At 28.2% G+C, this 17,169-nt stretch overlaps 2 protein-coding genes across 2 annotated transcripts in view; one reads left to right on the forward strand and one right to left on the reverse strand.

Annotated features, from left to right (window-relative positions):
• Positions 1–794: 794 nt before the first annotated feature.
• LOC142325022 (uncharacterized) lies at positions 795–9,264 on the reverse strand. Its single transcript, XM_075366272.1, has 3 exons — positions 8,904–9,264; positions 7,111–7,540; positions 795–4,699 (listed from the first exon to the last, which is right to left on the reverse strand). The coding sequence occupies exons 1-3, from the start codon at positions 9,125–9,127 to the stop codon at positions 4,325–4,327; spliced, it is 1,029 nt and encodes a 342-aa protein (XP_075222387.1). The 5' UTR covers positions 9,128–9,264; the 3' UTR covers positions 795–4,324.
• A 511-nt stretch (positions 9,265–9,775) lies between these two features.
• LOC142325024 (annexin B9-like) overlaps positions 9,776–17,169 on the forward strand; it is a 58,439-nt gene continuing 51,045 nt past the window's right edge. The window contains exon 1 of the mRNA XM_075366274.1: positions 9,776–9,928. The gene's annotated coding sequence lies outside the window, so the exon portion shown is untranslated. The remainder of the gene's footprint in view (positions 9,929–17,169) is intronic.

A 17,169-nucleotide genomic window follows, 5' to 3' on the forward strand; every position in this document is an offset into this window, starting at 1 on the left:
CTTTAACAGCCATCACCTCCAAATAATTAGTACACAAAATACTTTATTTTGTTCACATCCTCAACAATTTTTAGTTAACAGAGACAACAATAACTCTCTCATAACTCTCATAACAACAATTTTTTGTTTAATTATGGTAATTTAAGTGTTAAAGACTGTAGGCCCAAATGGGTATGTATATATCATACTCGGTCAGTTCTGCTACATGCAGTAATTTTTTTAATTAATGCATTGTTACAATCAATGTAATGTAAAATTTTAAAATTTAATTTTGAAAACAGTTTAAAAAATAGAAAATAATTATAAAGATTATCATATAATTATTCAAATAATTTCATTACATTTTTCACATTTATTAAAGATAATAATTTACTTACCAATAGTGTAACATTACAATTTACGATCAAATTATTGAATAAAAAGATAATTTTAAAAATTCAGTCTATGATTTTAAAAAAAAATCAGTTTAGGATTCATTTATGGATACCAATACATCTTATCTCTATAAAATTTTGAATGATAGATACATAAATGTAGAAAAACAAATTTTTAATTACCTTTGCAATTAATGATTTGAAAATTTATATTTTCATGTAAAATTATAAATTATTATTTATACATATAATTAGATTGCAGCTGTATACATTACAGAATTTAAAAGGACATGGAAAATTTATTTCATGGCATTTCAATTCTGTAAAACAAAATTATTTAATTATTCATTATGAAAATTTAATTTAAAGTACATTAAGGCAGAAAGAATTTGATGAGACACCTAGTTCTCTGTATGAAAATATTTTTACAATGATTCTATCAGAAATCCAACGTTTAAAAACTGTTCTGGTTTCAAAAAGGAAACCAAGTAAAAGGTTAAATAATAAACTTCAATAATTTAAAAACACATCAAAGACAAAATTTGAGCACAGTTAAATGCAATGAATACAATTTAATTTTAATGTTAAAAGTACATATGAGCAAAATATTATGGAAAAATAATTTGAAGTTTTTATCATCTGGTAGAACTAAAACTTTGTTTAAAAGAATTAAAATTAAATCTGTTTAATGAACAATATCTTCCAGTTCTACTTTGAATTATACATTAAGGCAATTTAAATTAAAAAACTTTTTCTAATAATTTAACGTTACATTATTATTACATGAAAAAAAATTATCCCTATCATTAAATATAATTAATTATCTTTTCACAGTTTTTTATATAAATTTATGTCAAACATGTCCACCCATGAACAAATTTCCAGGTAAAAAATACTTTTTTATTTCAAACTGGAATAAAATTATACGGTAATATAAATTAAAATATTTCTTGAATATTAAGAAGTGAAATTATAGTTACAAAGCTACCAGAAATTTTGATAAGATATCATGCTGATATTAAAAATAGTTTTATAAAAAAGATTTCTAGATATATAGATAAAAATTTGTACAATAAAATATACTACAAACTCACTTATCTGGACTGATAATAAAAATGACTTGTTAACCTTGATCATTTTTAAAAAAAAATCACAAAAATTATAATTTTAATGTAATAAAAAAGCTTTTAATTTGTACTTAATATCTAATGTAGCAGTTCATTCATTCAATGATAATGCCGATAGATATTATTAGAATGTTAAAGAAGAAAACAACTTCTATCATTTTGAAGATATAAATTAGTTTTAATTTTCCTGCATGCTCTTCATAAGTACATCACATTTGGCTACAATCCACAATCTTAAAGCAGCAAGATGGTTTTCATAATCTGAGATTTTAATAATTAAAGAACCTCAAAATTGATTAGCTTATAAGTGAAATCAGTTTGCAAGCAGAAAATGGTAATAAAAAATATTTTTTGAGATTTTTTTCAAATGTAAAATTGTGCTCATTAGTCTTAAGGAAAAACATTACAGCATAAGTCTTTTTTTTAAAAATATACCTGATTTTTAAAGGATATTTTATATAAATCTGACAACATTAAAATACATAATTAATGGTAAGGGAATATACACAGGAGTAGGGATAAACCATTTGCTAAAATATAAAATTAAATTTAACAGATTTAGCACAGAGTTCTTTGTTATCAGGGCCTTCTTCAAACTTGCTGACTCAGATATGATATGATGTGCTTTTCTCAGTTTTGACATCCTATGGATCTTATTTCCAATCAAAATATAATGTATTGAAGGACCAGTCACAAAACTTCTGTACCAAAGAAGACAGGTACTCAAGAAAGGTATTTAAGTCTCTTAAATTTCTATAAGCCTATTTGATTTTATATGGTAAGCAATCAAGAAAATTAAAAATGATTGTAATAGCTGTCTAACAGTGCTCTTTCAGAATTACACAGTTTTTTGGAAACTTAAAAATGATGATTCATAGACTCTTACATCCCTACATCAGCAACAGGAGATAAGTTTAAATCCAATCAAGTTAACTAAACAGGAAAATATTGCTAATGAATAATTTCTTATAACAAACCAAGAAAACTAGAGGCTTTTTCTTATGAGAGTTCATTTAGAGTTAATGGATACTATAACCAAGGATTTTTCTTCTGATAAGGTAATGAGAATTAAAAAATGGTAACAGAAGACACACAGCAAGGAGTAATATATTTGTATACAATTTTTTTCACTGTATTACTACAATTTTTATTAGGCCTACAATTTTTAAAATTTTTACCTAATTAATATTCACTTATAATCATACTTTATCATAGAGTTTTGCTAAGGGTGGTGAGTACTGTGCTGTTGGATATAGCACACAGGTATCTAGATTAGATTGTGAAAGCTCTTCGTTGTTCATGACGAGTTTAAAGAGAATTTGTGGTTTAAATTTACAGATTTGAAGAAGCTTGATTTAGGACAAAATCTATAAACCCAACATTTTTTGCATCCTTATTTAATATAATGCACATGATTAAATACTGAAATATAAACGCCGCCTATATAAAATTGTAATTCTATTCTTTTTGCATTGCTTTACATATTTGTTTCAATATTATTTCATACAATAATTATTATAATTAATTTCTCAAACATGGTACCGCTGATATGTTAATTAAATAAATTAACAATTAATATAATCCACCTTACCAGCATGTTGAAACGCTCTTTAGATCTTTCAGCTTTCTTGAAAGCCATCATCAGGAGTTAAAATTAATGCGTTAGTAGGACCACTGGTCCTACTAGTAACTGTTTTTAAATTTTAACTATGATTTTTAAACTTTGACTTTAATGCATTTTTTATATGATTCATTTACATTTTCTGATCTAATATAATAAATAATTTGCACTAGATATTATTTAATTTGCAGTGGAAAATGAAAAACCTTCAGATTAGTGGCAGGAGTGCGTGCAGAGTGGTGCTAGATTTCTTCGACATGGATCTTAAAAAAAGAAATCAACCTTCATAATTATATTTTCTTGTAATAATAAATATATTACGGTTTTTAATCATCAGCTATTTATTATACATCATTAACATAATCTGATGTATCTATCATTAATTAAGACAACCGTTTTTCATAGGCATACTTGTAAAATCACTAAATTATATGTTATTAAGAATAAATAAATATTTTCAAACTGCAGTAGCTGCTAGAGTTTATCTCCACTTATTTTTACCTAATAAAAAAAACAAAAATTTATTTTACAGTTTGAATACTAATTTATTTTTAATTATTACAATTTATGATATCAAATAATATAATTAGATTAGTTTTCTAGGTAGTTATTAAACCAGATTTAACTAAGCAATGTTATCAAATCCAGATAAATGTGTTCACAGAGAGATAGTAACAATAAGACATAAAAAAGATTTTAAAAACACATTATAGATATTACTTGTGGTTTTTTGTGAAATAGTTTTTCAGTCTCATTTTGTAAATAGTAAAATATGGAACTTATTTTTCTGATAAAATACCTGAAAAACAGCATCATGAATAAAATACTATTAAAAGATTTACATTTTTTTTCTATAATAATACTAACTGATATAATTAAATGGAAACGTCATTTTGTGACATTTTCTAATACTGTATATGTTAGAGTTATAATCAATGTACTTTACACATAAAGTTTGAGGTACGTAATAATATAGACAACTTTATCACACTCTTATCTCTTTCATGATCACTCTTTACTCTTAAAATTATAAATAGTAACTCTTTAATTTTCACATTACATGTAAGTTCTAGTGTAGTGCATAAATATACAATAAAAAGAAAGAAAAAAAATAAAATTAGTGATATATTTGTAAATCACAAGACATTGCACATACTAGGACGGTAAGATGTTATAATGATATAAATATAACATATAGTAATTCACTGAAGTCCTTCAAACGATGAATCATCCAGTGTATGGAGCCAGTTAAATATCATCATATTTCGATCATACTTAGATAATGGTTTTCCACGTTCACGTTCAACATCAGTAACAGTAAGAGGCAGATTGCTAGAGGCAACAACTCTTAAAAGGGTAGCAGCTGCTGCTGCTGGTGGCGGTGTAGGCTGTGGTGTTCCTGGTACCTGTAAATGTACTACATTGCTAGGCGTTGTTGATTCTTGATTAGTTGGACTAGGTGATGATGCAGCAGCTGCTGCCATTTCCAATCGATCAAGATTAAATTCACTCTGTGATAATCTTTCTAATGCCTTATATGTTGTCATCAATCTACGTCTAATATAGTTTTGACGAACCTGTGTTTAAAAACAGAATTTATTAATTAATATTACTGATGAAAATAAAATATGATGGCTACTTACAAACAGAGACTTAAAACAAACAATAAGTATACAATTTGTTGAATTCAATGATTTTTAATGTAATTATATTTTAATGTGTCTGCTATTAGTTAAATGTATAGGTCCTAAAATTTACAGTCCATTTTCAATTTTGTTGCATTATTATGAGTTATAAGATTGCCTGCCCCCTCAGTTGTGTTAATGCACAGATTCTATATAAAGTTATGTATTATCAGTAATTACCGGAGGCTAAACAGGAAAAAGAAAGAAAGATACAAATAGATGATTGGGTGTGTGTTGGTTTACAGACATTCAGACAGAATTTCATCACGTTGGACAGGCAGCTGAAAATTGTGCCAAATCCCTCCTGGTTAGGCTCAGAAAAAACAAAATATTATTAAAAAAATCTGGCTTCCAACTGGCTATTGAAAACCAGTAGCCATCATATAAATTTAAATAATATTATATAATAAGCATTTAGAGTAATTTCTAAATTAATTTTAAAATATTCAGTTACTTCACTGTCTTCTGTTAGAGAACATTATAACTTTCATGCAACTACAGGTAATATAGACATTCAAGATTTAATTTTAATAGTAAGGCATACCTGTTGTACTTGCTACTTTAACTTCATCATTTATTTATTCTAATAAAAGAATGTTAGAACAGAAAATAGTTTTCAAGAAAATAAATATTTTTATTTAAATTTATATAAATGTGATTTTATGAAAATTATCAGAGAAACATGTTATCATGATCAGTTTTATAAGAATAAAAATGAAGTTGGACTTGAGCGATTTTAAGAAAGAAAATATTTAGAGTAATTTTTCTTTATGCCCAACTATATAATCTAACAGTATATTTACGAGCTGTATACTTTGGTGCATCAAACTTATACCCAGCTCTTTATAAATATTTCTCTTATTCAAACATACTGCATATCTCATAGAAAAATTCAATCTTGTATTTATAAAATTTATAAATAATCTGTATAAACAGATTTTTCACTTTTGTGACTACAACAATTCACTGTTCTTTCTAGTGTTAAAATTATTTCCCCTACTTTGTTGAGGTGAATAATAGTGCGAAGAATGAAAAATCTTGCTATTTATTATCATCACAAGAGGCTTAGCCTCTGAAAGCCTGTTATCATCACAAGAGGCTAAGCTTCTTGTGATGATAACAGGTAAGGCTATTTCTTAAAGAAATAATGGACAAATTCTTGTCTCAAACACTTGGAACCAGATTACATGGTAAATCCCAGCTCAGATGCTCTTAAATTTAGCCATACTGTAATTAATATTTGCTAATTCTTTTTGATTATTTGATAACAAAAATTAGCCCCAAACCAATGCTATTATCTCTAGATGAATGGATCTGACTCCACAAGATAACAAAGCTGTTCTTTATCATGTATAGTATACTATGGTGTATTAGAAAGGGTCATACTACGCTTCTGTCACCATTATTATTAAATTACTAATTCCTTTAAAACATTTCTCTACTAATTTATTTAAAACAAAATTAAAAGATTTAAAAAACAATATTAATGCATTAATGTGTTTAAAAAAATAGTTATTTCTAAAAAAAAAAAAACCTGAAGTTTTCTGCATCCTTAAGTTTAAAAAGTACAAGTAATATGTGTTCAGGTTCCACAAAATGTTTTTAAATTTAATACAAAATATAAATTAATAAATTTAATTTTCTTTATAAATTTCTTTTTCTTTATAAATTTAATATATTTATCTTCACAATGATTTATTGTAATATCACATATTTACTATTTTTATGCATTAATATAGATTTAAACATCTAACTTTGTTTGCTTCTTTGATCAAGGTTTAACCACATTTTCAATTGATTCATCCAGGCATATGTCAGGGCAGTCCCTTTTTTAGGTGCGGAATTACATATCTGCTCACTTCTGACATTTTCCATATAACATATTATTGCATATTGATTAGAATAAATTATTTATTTTATTCACTGCGATGTGTTAGAAAGTTGATTGCAAAGAACATTTTTAATTGTGTGGTAAAGATACCATACAGTCTAAATTGTATTCTGGGGTTAAAAAAAATAATAAATCTATAATTATTACAACTTTAGCAATTGAAATAAAATTTAAAATGACTTTTATCAGACACTCCCAGTAAGGGCACAGTATCCCCTAATACAATACTCGCATTTATATGCAGAGAGATCTGGCAGAGATCCAAATCATATCAGACTTAGAAATCAATGTAAATATCAAACACATTTATCACAAAATCAGTAAGAAAATAAAAATTTTTAAAAATTAAAAATGAATTATGTCTATCAATGTTGACTAATACGTAATATTTTTGTTCATTTATTAAGTTCACCTTTTTATTAACAGATCTTATTAGGTCTGCAGCAGTAAATGATGGTGGAGGAGGTGTGGTCTGTTGAGTGGTTGATGTTGTACAAGTAGTAGACTGTGATTGCCCACCATGTGGTGATGGTAATTGTGAAGTTGAAGCAACATCACCGACAGCAACCCATGTGGAACAAGAACGAGATGCATGCTCAAGTCGAGGATGAAAACCTGTCCTCTGAACAGCACTCAAAGCCAATTCTGATATTGCAGAACGACCTCCTAATGCTGCCGGAAGGTATCCGTTTGTTGACGTCGTAGCAGCTGCAGCAGCAGTAATATCACTTGTACTGAAACTTTTCTGAAGTCCTAGAGCAGAACTTAAGACAGCACAACTTCTAATCAACTCATTTTCTTCTTCAAACCATAAAATTTCAGGAATGTCTGGTGGAGGTGCCCTATATAATCAGTTAAAAAGTAAGTGTTTTATAATTAATTGTATATTAATATAATTATTAAATAAACAGAAATAAAGATTAAAGGTTATTTCTGAATGTAAGTTAATAAAAATCTAAAAGAAAAATATTGCATTATTAAACTTACACAAAAAGAACACAGGATCGAACTATTAATATGAGTAAAAAGTTATTACTTATATAAATAAAAATGAAAGTAAATAGGCAACAGAGGGGTGAATGTTAGTCTTAAATATAATTATTATTATTATATCACATCAATCCAAATTTCAAATAAGTCAAGATTATCTTAACATCAAACTATTTTCAAATATGCCTGATCACTGATTCAACAGCATGGATAATTGAAAGTAGTTAAAAAAAGCTGATGTCATAATCTGATTTAATTTGGTGTAAAATACTTTTGTTGTCTAAAAAAAATTTTCAACATTAAATGCAATTAACTATTCTTGAGTTTATAAAAAATTTAGGTTAAATGCGAGTAAGTCAAGGTAAATGAAAATACTGCAATATTGAGATCATGAAAGTATTTGTTATTACATCAAAACATTATGCTGATAATTTTTTTAAATGTGTTATTAATGACCTGGTTTAAGCAAAAAATTGTGAACAATTGAAGACGTTCTGATATTAGGTTTTACTATGAGGAATGTGTGCTACTTTCTAAGGCTAACCACTGGAAAGACTACTTCAATAATTGGGTTTAAATAACACAATCATGAACAAATTGTATTACTACTTATACATCTCATGCTCAGTATTTATAGTATGTTAATTAATAATTATATTTGAAAGCAACTAAATGCTTAATAAAAAATGTTGTTTATGGGTAACAACATATTGTTTTCAGTTTCATCAAATTGACATTCTTAAAACAAAATAAGACATACAATTTCGTGAAATAAAAACAAATAACTGATTAAATACAAGACTGAGCTATAATAATCTGTTATATACTTACTATGAGGGCTCAGTAAGTATATCATGAAAAATCTACATATATGTTTTGCATTTAATTTTTTTTTAACATTGATAACATGGAATGAAAAATCAATACTACTTCCAAAATGAACAAGAATAACAGATTACCGTTTAGTAATCCAAAAATTGTACTAAATAATTACACCAAAATGATTGTATCAAAATTTTGTATTTGTCCCAATATTATATTATTTTGTTTACATAAGTAACTGGTATAAATATCCATTGACAATTAATCCAACAACTTTTGGAAAGAAAGCGGCATATTTATTGACGTTTTATGTAAATATCCTGAAATAAAATAAAGAGCATAATTTAAAAATTTAATTTCGAGTAGGTTATTTCAAAATAACAGCAGTCCTACCTGGAGGGTGTGTGAGTTTTATCAGGATTTGGACTAGGACCGCGAGCAATGTCACAAGATCTAAAGCTAACTAATCGTGGACCGCGACCAGCCGCCTCGGAGGTTGCCAAAGAGGAGACAGAAAATAATGACAAATCAGTTGTCACGGACTCGTGAGAAGGTGATCTCAACATTCGACAACCTACAACTGGTGGCAGCGCAGGACTCGTGCCCGTGCCGCTCATAACATAAAATTAAACGTTTTATTATAATGTTCTACTGACAATTAGCTAAATTATACCAAAATGTTAACAAGTAAACGTGTGACAACAAACATCTGATACGTAGTCACAAAATCACTGTGATAGTAACTACAACTCTCCCGATTGCGGTCGATAAAAGGCAGTGTTAACAACATAGCGAGTATTGCGAAATTGGGTATTACAACCAATACACCCTTTTACTTTAATGCTGTTGTAAACAGTATTGTTTTTGCTAATAATTATTTTTATTTTAAAATTGTATATAGATTTTTATTAAAAATGCTGGGTCAGATTAAACTGTAGTTACATTGAAAACGAATTATAACTAATGCACTGTCACGGAAGCTACTTTATCAAGTTATGAGCGGAAAATAAAAACTACGACGATGTATCTTTTTGTAATAATAAAATATATATTTATGCTAAAATTCATTAACTATAACTTTTTAACATCTAAACAAATTTGAATGAATATTATCTTTTCAAATAAAATTATAATGAAATCCTGGGGTACAAGAATCACTTACGTAACATTATATTATATTCAAATGATTACATAAAATGAAGGAATTTTGATTTTGTTAAGTTTGTAATTCTGTTTAGATGAAACAACCGCGGTTAAGTTGTTTTGTTGTGTTGGCTACGTGAGTGACTTACTCTCCGCTTGTTTCTCCAGCGCCCGTACTGTAAACACGATTTCTTCTGCAGCCAAGAATTGTTGTCTATTTTTATTACATCTGTAGTGGGCGTGTCTTGCCATTGCTACGTTAATTTTTATCTAAGGTAAGTTTTTTAAAAAAAATCTTATTTCCGTCTTATTGAGGAATCTCGATTTAAAAGATTTTACTGTTTATGAAGAATAGGTACAGAGCGTTCTGCACTGAAGATTATTTCATGTTATTACTGATTATTATTGCTTGTTACTATCCAGTCTAAGCGTTTTAACAGATGATACTGACGTTTGGGTAATTAAGAGCGTGTAATATTTATCAGCATTTTTTTTTCAGTCTGGTACTTTAAAAAGACTTGTTTAATGTCATTAATGATTAATGTATTTTGTAACTAATAAACACCGGTTAAATAGTTTATATAAAGAATTAAGTTTCGTTCAGAATTCGTGGTTCATTTGTAGTTTATTATTAAGAAAAACGGTCTATCCGGTTAGAAGAAAATAAAATTTTAAGCATAATTTTTTTAATGTCTATTAAACCGTTAAATCTATGTCTACGTATTAATATTCGATCATTTACAAGTTTTGTCTGCTTTAGGTACTGCGACGTGAAAATTGTAAGAATATTATGTTAGTTAAGTTTTTCATTGCTTTTTAATTATCTCGTTTTAAATCAAGAATACGGCTAATTAAACAAATTTAGTGAATACATTATAATTAATTTTAAATAATTTAACGTTTATTTACCAGTTCCTGTTGAGATTACTTATTTATTACGAAGTATATCTTTTCTTCGTGCCAGAAAGTCGACTGACAGGTGTAATAAATTTGAAATCTATATTTTTAATACTTGTAAATATGTATTTACAGTAAACTAGGTACATTTTGTGTTTTATTGATATCAACCTGTTTTTTTCTTAGGTATTAATTTTTTATTATTATTTATTCTTAGGTATTTTTTTAATTTCCAGATATGTACATTTCTTTATTCACATATCACTAGTTTTAATGTTTTCTTAGTTTATGTAATGTATATATGTTGTTCTACGTTACGTTTTTATCATTTACTGATTGATATTTGTTCGTTTTTATTTTTTGGTCAGATTTTTTGTTTGCAGTTTATATAAGGGTTTTAAAAGATTATATATACACAAAATACCTACGTATATAAAAAAAAAGAAAAAAGTACTAAGTTGGAATATTGGGGTAAATTTCATTTTTACTTGCTCGGTGACTTAATGCCTTTTTATAATGATTTAATTATGTTTTTTTTTTAATTTTTGTATTACAAACAATTGATGTATTCTGTATTCAGTTAGCTTATAGAGTGAAGAATAAACAAACCTTGCCTTTCTGTGTGGACAATCAATCGGTAATGAGGCTCCATCGGGTAAAGATAAACATCTCATAATTACGCATATCGGCAGTGATAGCGGGTTTTTCATAGTGGTCTGTGGGTTTTTGAATCTAAATCTACAAGTGTATCATAACGAGATGAACGTTACATCTTTTGAGATTGAGATCTATTGTCTTAGATAACGCCCCTTATCATTCATGTAAAAAGGAAAAGATTGCAGCCATATCTTGGAAAAAGAATTATATCAAAACGTGGCTTAGTTTAAAAGTAGTGATTTTTGAAGAGAATAAAGTCCAATTATTGCAAAGGGTTTCGGGTATTAAAAGTAATTTTAATGTGTGTAAAATTGATGAGTTAGCAAGATTCAGTGGTAAAACCGTGCTTCGATTATCTTCCTATCGTTGTGAACTTAATCCAACCGAGTCAATTTGGTGACAAATCAAAAGTTGCGTAGCATCAGAAAATACTACTTTTAAAATATCTGATGTTAAAGATTTATGCTTAAAAGCCATCGGTAAAACGGGCCAGTAGGAATGGAAAAACTGTATAAAATCTGTAATTGATACTGTTGATCGAAATGATTGAGAATTGGATAATATAATTGAAAACAAAATCAAACCTCACATTGCATCTCTTAATACTGACAGCACTACGGATTTCTCGCAATCAGTTGGCGGAAACTGAATTGAATTTATTATTTATTATAATATAAATTTAATCGAAGATATTAGTGAACTTTTACTGTTTGTGTACAATTGACAATTTCATAACTCTTTAAACTCAAATAAAATGTCTTAATTTATTTAAATTAAAAAAATATATATTTTTTAATTTAAAAATATATTATATATATTTATATATATAAATAAATTATATATATATATAATTTTTGTAAAATATAATAGCGCGTTACTGATTGTTAACATCGCGTAGTTTCTTTTACATGGATTTACGGGAATGCTGTGAATTGGCCGCTTGAACACTCGTATGCGCAGTTTGTTTACTTCAACTACTTAGCTAACTGAATTTGGTATAGTTGTATTCATACATAATTAATACAACAAAACAGAAACAATAAAATTTGACGTAAATTTAATTTATCAAACTAGTGAGATTTAAAATGAATGCAAATTAATACGAGTTTATCTTTGTTAACATACGTATTATTTTGAATATCAGAACAAGATGAAGTCCATGCTTTTTTCTACTGGAGAAAAATACGTAAAATTAAATAATTTGCTTCGTAATATTATCTGATAAAAATTTAGTTCATAGATATTGAACTGTTTATATTCTAGTCGAATACATTTGCGTTATTTATTTATAGGTTGGGTGTGGTACTTCTGCACTAATTAAAAAAACGGAGTTTTTAAGAACGAAGCTTCCTGACGCAATTATAGGTACTTATTAGTGGCTTGGAATTAAAGGAAGTTACTATCATTACATAACTCTGCGGGGCTTTTCTCTGTTATTCATAACTATCTTTATTTCAAAAATAAAAAGTAATCGATATGGGGTTTTGTAGTAGTTACTTCAGTCTTTGAATTAAAGAGCGGGGCAATGACCTTATCACCGATCTTGTTTACATTTAAAGTTATGAGGGTAAATGTAAACAAACTGACTAAACTGAAACAGAATCGCCCAATAGCGTATTTATCGAAAAATGGCGCGCATTGAAATTTAATCGTTTTCATCTTTGCCCCCGCACTAAGTTTGTTGCGGCCGAGTTGTCTAGCAGTATAATTTTACGTTTTCTGTTAGTCGGATTTTCTCTCCATTCCACCCTTATTATTTCATTGATCTTTCACACAACACTACATTCTCTGTCTCTCGTTCCTGTTCCTGTATTCTCACGATGGTTCTCAGTTTTAATAGCATCACCATTTTCGCTGATAGTCATTAACGGGAATTATGCAATTTATTACATTCTTTTTGCCTAGACGTAAAGATACCTTGAACGTGTATCCTCCATACAGCGACTGGAGGAATAGGAACATAAATGATCTATTATAACAATTAGGTATTATACGGATCCGTAAAGGTATTAAGTGTACACACGTTAATTGTTAACCCTTCCGTATTACGGTGAAAATTACTATGAAACAAAATTTCATTCTGCTGATAGATTTTTATTTTATTAACGTTCGTATTTTCAATCATCCGATCAAGAAAATAATTGAAAAATAGAATGACTGCATCATTTTTGGACGAAAATTGGACACTTTTTAGAAAATCTCGTAAAAGTTATTGGTTCGTACAAATATAAATCCTTCAGAGAAGGTACTTAAAAACGTATTATGACATTACATATCCAATCTACTTAGTTTTTCTTTCCTGAATTATCTTTCAGTGTCCTTTTTTCATATATTTCTGCTAGCAATTGTTCGTTATTTTTCCTGTCGATATGACTCGTTCTATATTTCAATATTGACATCCCAATCGAGTTAGAGATTTACATTTTTTAAAGATTGTGAGGTAGGTAGATCAATTATATCCAATGTAGGTTTTCTGCATTAGTAAAGGCAGTTTACCTTTACACGGATTTGAATACTAGATCGTGGATACCGGTATTCTTTGGTGATCGGGTTTCAATTAACCACACATTTCAGGAATGGTCAACCTGACGCTGTACAAGACTTCATTTACAATCATACTTATCATCCTCTGAAATAATACCTTACGATGGTTCCAGCGACTAAACAGAAAAAGAAAGAAAGAATGTAGGTTTTCTAAAGGTTATTTTATTATATTCATATTAATATTAATGTTGATTCTTTTTTTTTAAACTTAGAATTAGTGAAGCACCTCTAATTAAGAATTTTTACAGTTATTTTTTATTTTACTGTCATAATGATACGCTTTCTTGAATTGAGGAGGTATCTTTACTTGAGTGCATGTACTAGGTATCCATTATTTCAAAATGTTTTGCTTTTCCAGATGGATGTTGATATAGCTTTCTATAATTTAGTGAAATAATTACTAATTTAAAAAAAAATTAATAAATAAAAAGTCGATTTATTTGTTACTTAGAATCCATTGCGCAATTAGTAGATTTTTTTTGAATGAGATTTCTGGCGGAACAGGGGAAAAGTCACGTGAGGGATGGGGATGGGCCAGGGAAATCTGGTCCGCCCCATGAAAGTATAGAAATTCTTTTAATAAGTAAAAAAAAATAATAATAATAATGCATGATTATGTTCAGATATAATTCAAAATTCTATTGAACAATATAACCGGATTCGTAGTTCAGTACTTAGGAATAAATGCAAATATCTTATGAGATAAAACAATTTTTGTGTTGATATAAATAGGTAGATAGAATATAAATTAATGAATGCATAGATACATTCTACTTAAGACGATTATCTTTCATTCTTCATATTGTAATTTATTAAAATACTACATGCAATAAAAAAGTAACTAAAAATACAAAAACTGATAAAACAATTAAATTAATATAGTTTATATAAATTGGAAAATGAAAGTTTTGAAGTCGTACCAAATTCTAAAAGATTTTATTTGAAATGTAAACCTGAATGGCCGTTTGGATTGTTAAACACAATTATTTATCATTATGAAAGAGGACTGCGTATGTAAAACAAAACAAAAAATTCTTGCGCAGTACTGCGTAAGAAGATCGTTTCCGACGCCCTCGCTATTTCTCAGGCAGAAACGCAGTGATTTTCAGAGGAAAACGCGCTACATACGTTAGATGAAAAAAAAAAAATTTCATGTATGTTCGAAAGTGTATAAGTCGTTAATATATTCGATTTTGTATAATTATAATTATACAATAATATATTTCTAATATTATATAAATAGTATATTTCTTGTGCAAATAATGGAAAAAGTTCATATAAACATTTGTTCTTCGTTTTGCGAATTACGGCTAGTGAAAGATTTCGCTCGGATTTCAGTTACCCCGATGAAATGAGGTCGTACTGAAATTTTTAGGACGTTAATTAAGGGGCATAATTAGGGTGTATGGTTTTAAACCTGAAAAATTGAATAAAATCGGTCTCAGTACCGTATCTGCAGTAGATTTTGAGAAATCTGGGATGAAAACCATAAAATTGGGGTAAAAAACCCTGTTTTTTATGTTAGAAATACCATAACTTTGATAAATGCGAATTATATAAAACCTTTAAACAAAACTTGTAGAGAATTTAATTCTGAACAAACTTATGTAAAATAAGTTGAATAAACAAAGAAAAGTTATAAATATTTGAATTTTATTTAGAAACAGTACACTAGACCAGAGTATACGTACCAGTTTATAATAAATGTTCAAAAATGAGCCCGCATTTTCAACACATTTTTTGGCACGCTTTGTTCTGATTTTGTTGCTCTTTTTAGTTCTTCAGGGCTGTCCTTAAGTTTCTCAACCGCATCCGTAATGCGGACAATTAATTCCTCATGAGAATGTATTTTTGTTTTGTATACAATACTTTTCATCCAGCTCCAGACGCAAAATTTTGAAGGTGAAGGATCAGGCATTCTTGGTGGTCAGGAATGTCTATTTCCATGACCGATCCGTTTCTCAGAGAAATAATGATTTAAGTGAGTGAAAACGATGCAAGAAGAGCGGGGAGACGTGCCACTGTGCTGGAAGTATACTTCGCAACTTTGCGTTACAAGAACATCAAGCAGCTACGGCAATTTTTCTTGAAGAAAGTTCAAGTAGACTTCAATATTTATGCGGCTAGGTAATATGAACGGTCCAAACAGCTGATTGTGAAGAAGGCTGCACAATATTTTGATGCCAAGTTGGTGTTGAAAATTACCTTCCATCGTCTCATGAGGATTTTCTTCTGCTCATGTATTCTCATTGCGTAAGTTGTTGACGCCATCGTGAGTGAAATTTGCCTCGTCGGTAAACAAAACATACTTGTAGAGTTGTCGATTTGTATTCCACTAGTGGCAGAACTTCAAACGAAGCGGGCCGTCTTCTGGGTGTAGATGTTGTACTGGCTGTTTATGATAAGGATAAAACTTTTTTTTGTATTCTTCAAACCATGAAAATTACTTTTTAAGTGAATGATATTTTAATACTATTTATTCCTCAAAACGTAAAGAAAATTCTATTTTACCCACCACAATCACATTGTGCGACCGAAAGTAATACCGTAATTTTCTTCGAAAAGTTGCTAAAAAAGAAATAAACAATATTATTTGACAACCAAACTTGCTTATGAAACGCTACAAAACAAATGTATATATACACCAGTATATATATATATATATACAGTTTTCAGATTAAAATTTACAATTTATTGATAATATCTTAAGAAAATTTGGTTCATCTTTTTTTTATGTTTAACTTATATTAACTAAATAAGAAGACTGTATACATTTAAACATTTTTAATTTATTAGGTTTAATTATTTTAATAAATCCAAATTTTTAATCTATTTGAAATTAATGAATGCATATAATAAATTGTTTAAGTTGATTGAAAATCTATTTACTAAAACGTAGTAATAATATGTCATTTTAATGTTAAATTATCATATAACGTGATTCTCCATTTTGAATTATAAATGAATTGTTTATGGTAAACTGAATGCGCGTTTTATCTGAAATGTTATCAATTTATACAAAATATGGCAATATATTAGTATAATTATTTTTTTTGTTGTATATAATTATGTTTTGTATATACATTTGTATATTTTTTTTTATTCAACATTTTTTTATCATGTTCGTTGGCTGTTACTATTTTGTGCTCTCTTTGCCGGTGTTGGCATTCCATACCGATCGATCGTTTGTCTCGTCCTTGCTTCAAACAACAGAAGCATGACTGTCGCCACTCTTCTCACCCTCCTAACCTCCTTTCGCTTTTATCTACAAAATATCAAAACAGTAACCGAATATGTTTTTACATTCACATTCGATTGGTTTACAAATTTTATTTTGTTTTCTATCGCGGTTTATGATCATCAGTTTGAAATGCGTCATTAATGTTTAAATGAAAGGAGAGAGAAAATAAATAATTTG

The sequence above is a fragment of the Lycorma delicatula genome, chromosome 5 (assembly GCF_047948215.1).
Source record: "Lycorma delicatula isolate Av1 chromosome 5, ASM4794821v1, whole genome shotgun sequence".
Taxonomy (NCBI): Eukaryota; Metazoa; Arthropoda; class Insecta; order Hemiptera; family Fulgoridae; genus Lycorma; species Lycorma delicatula.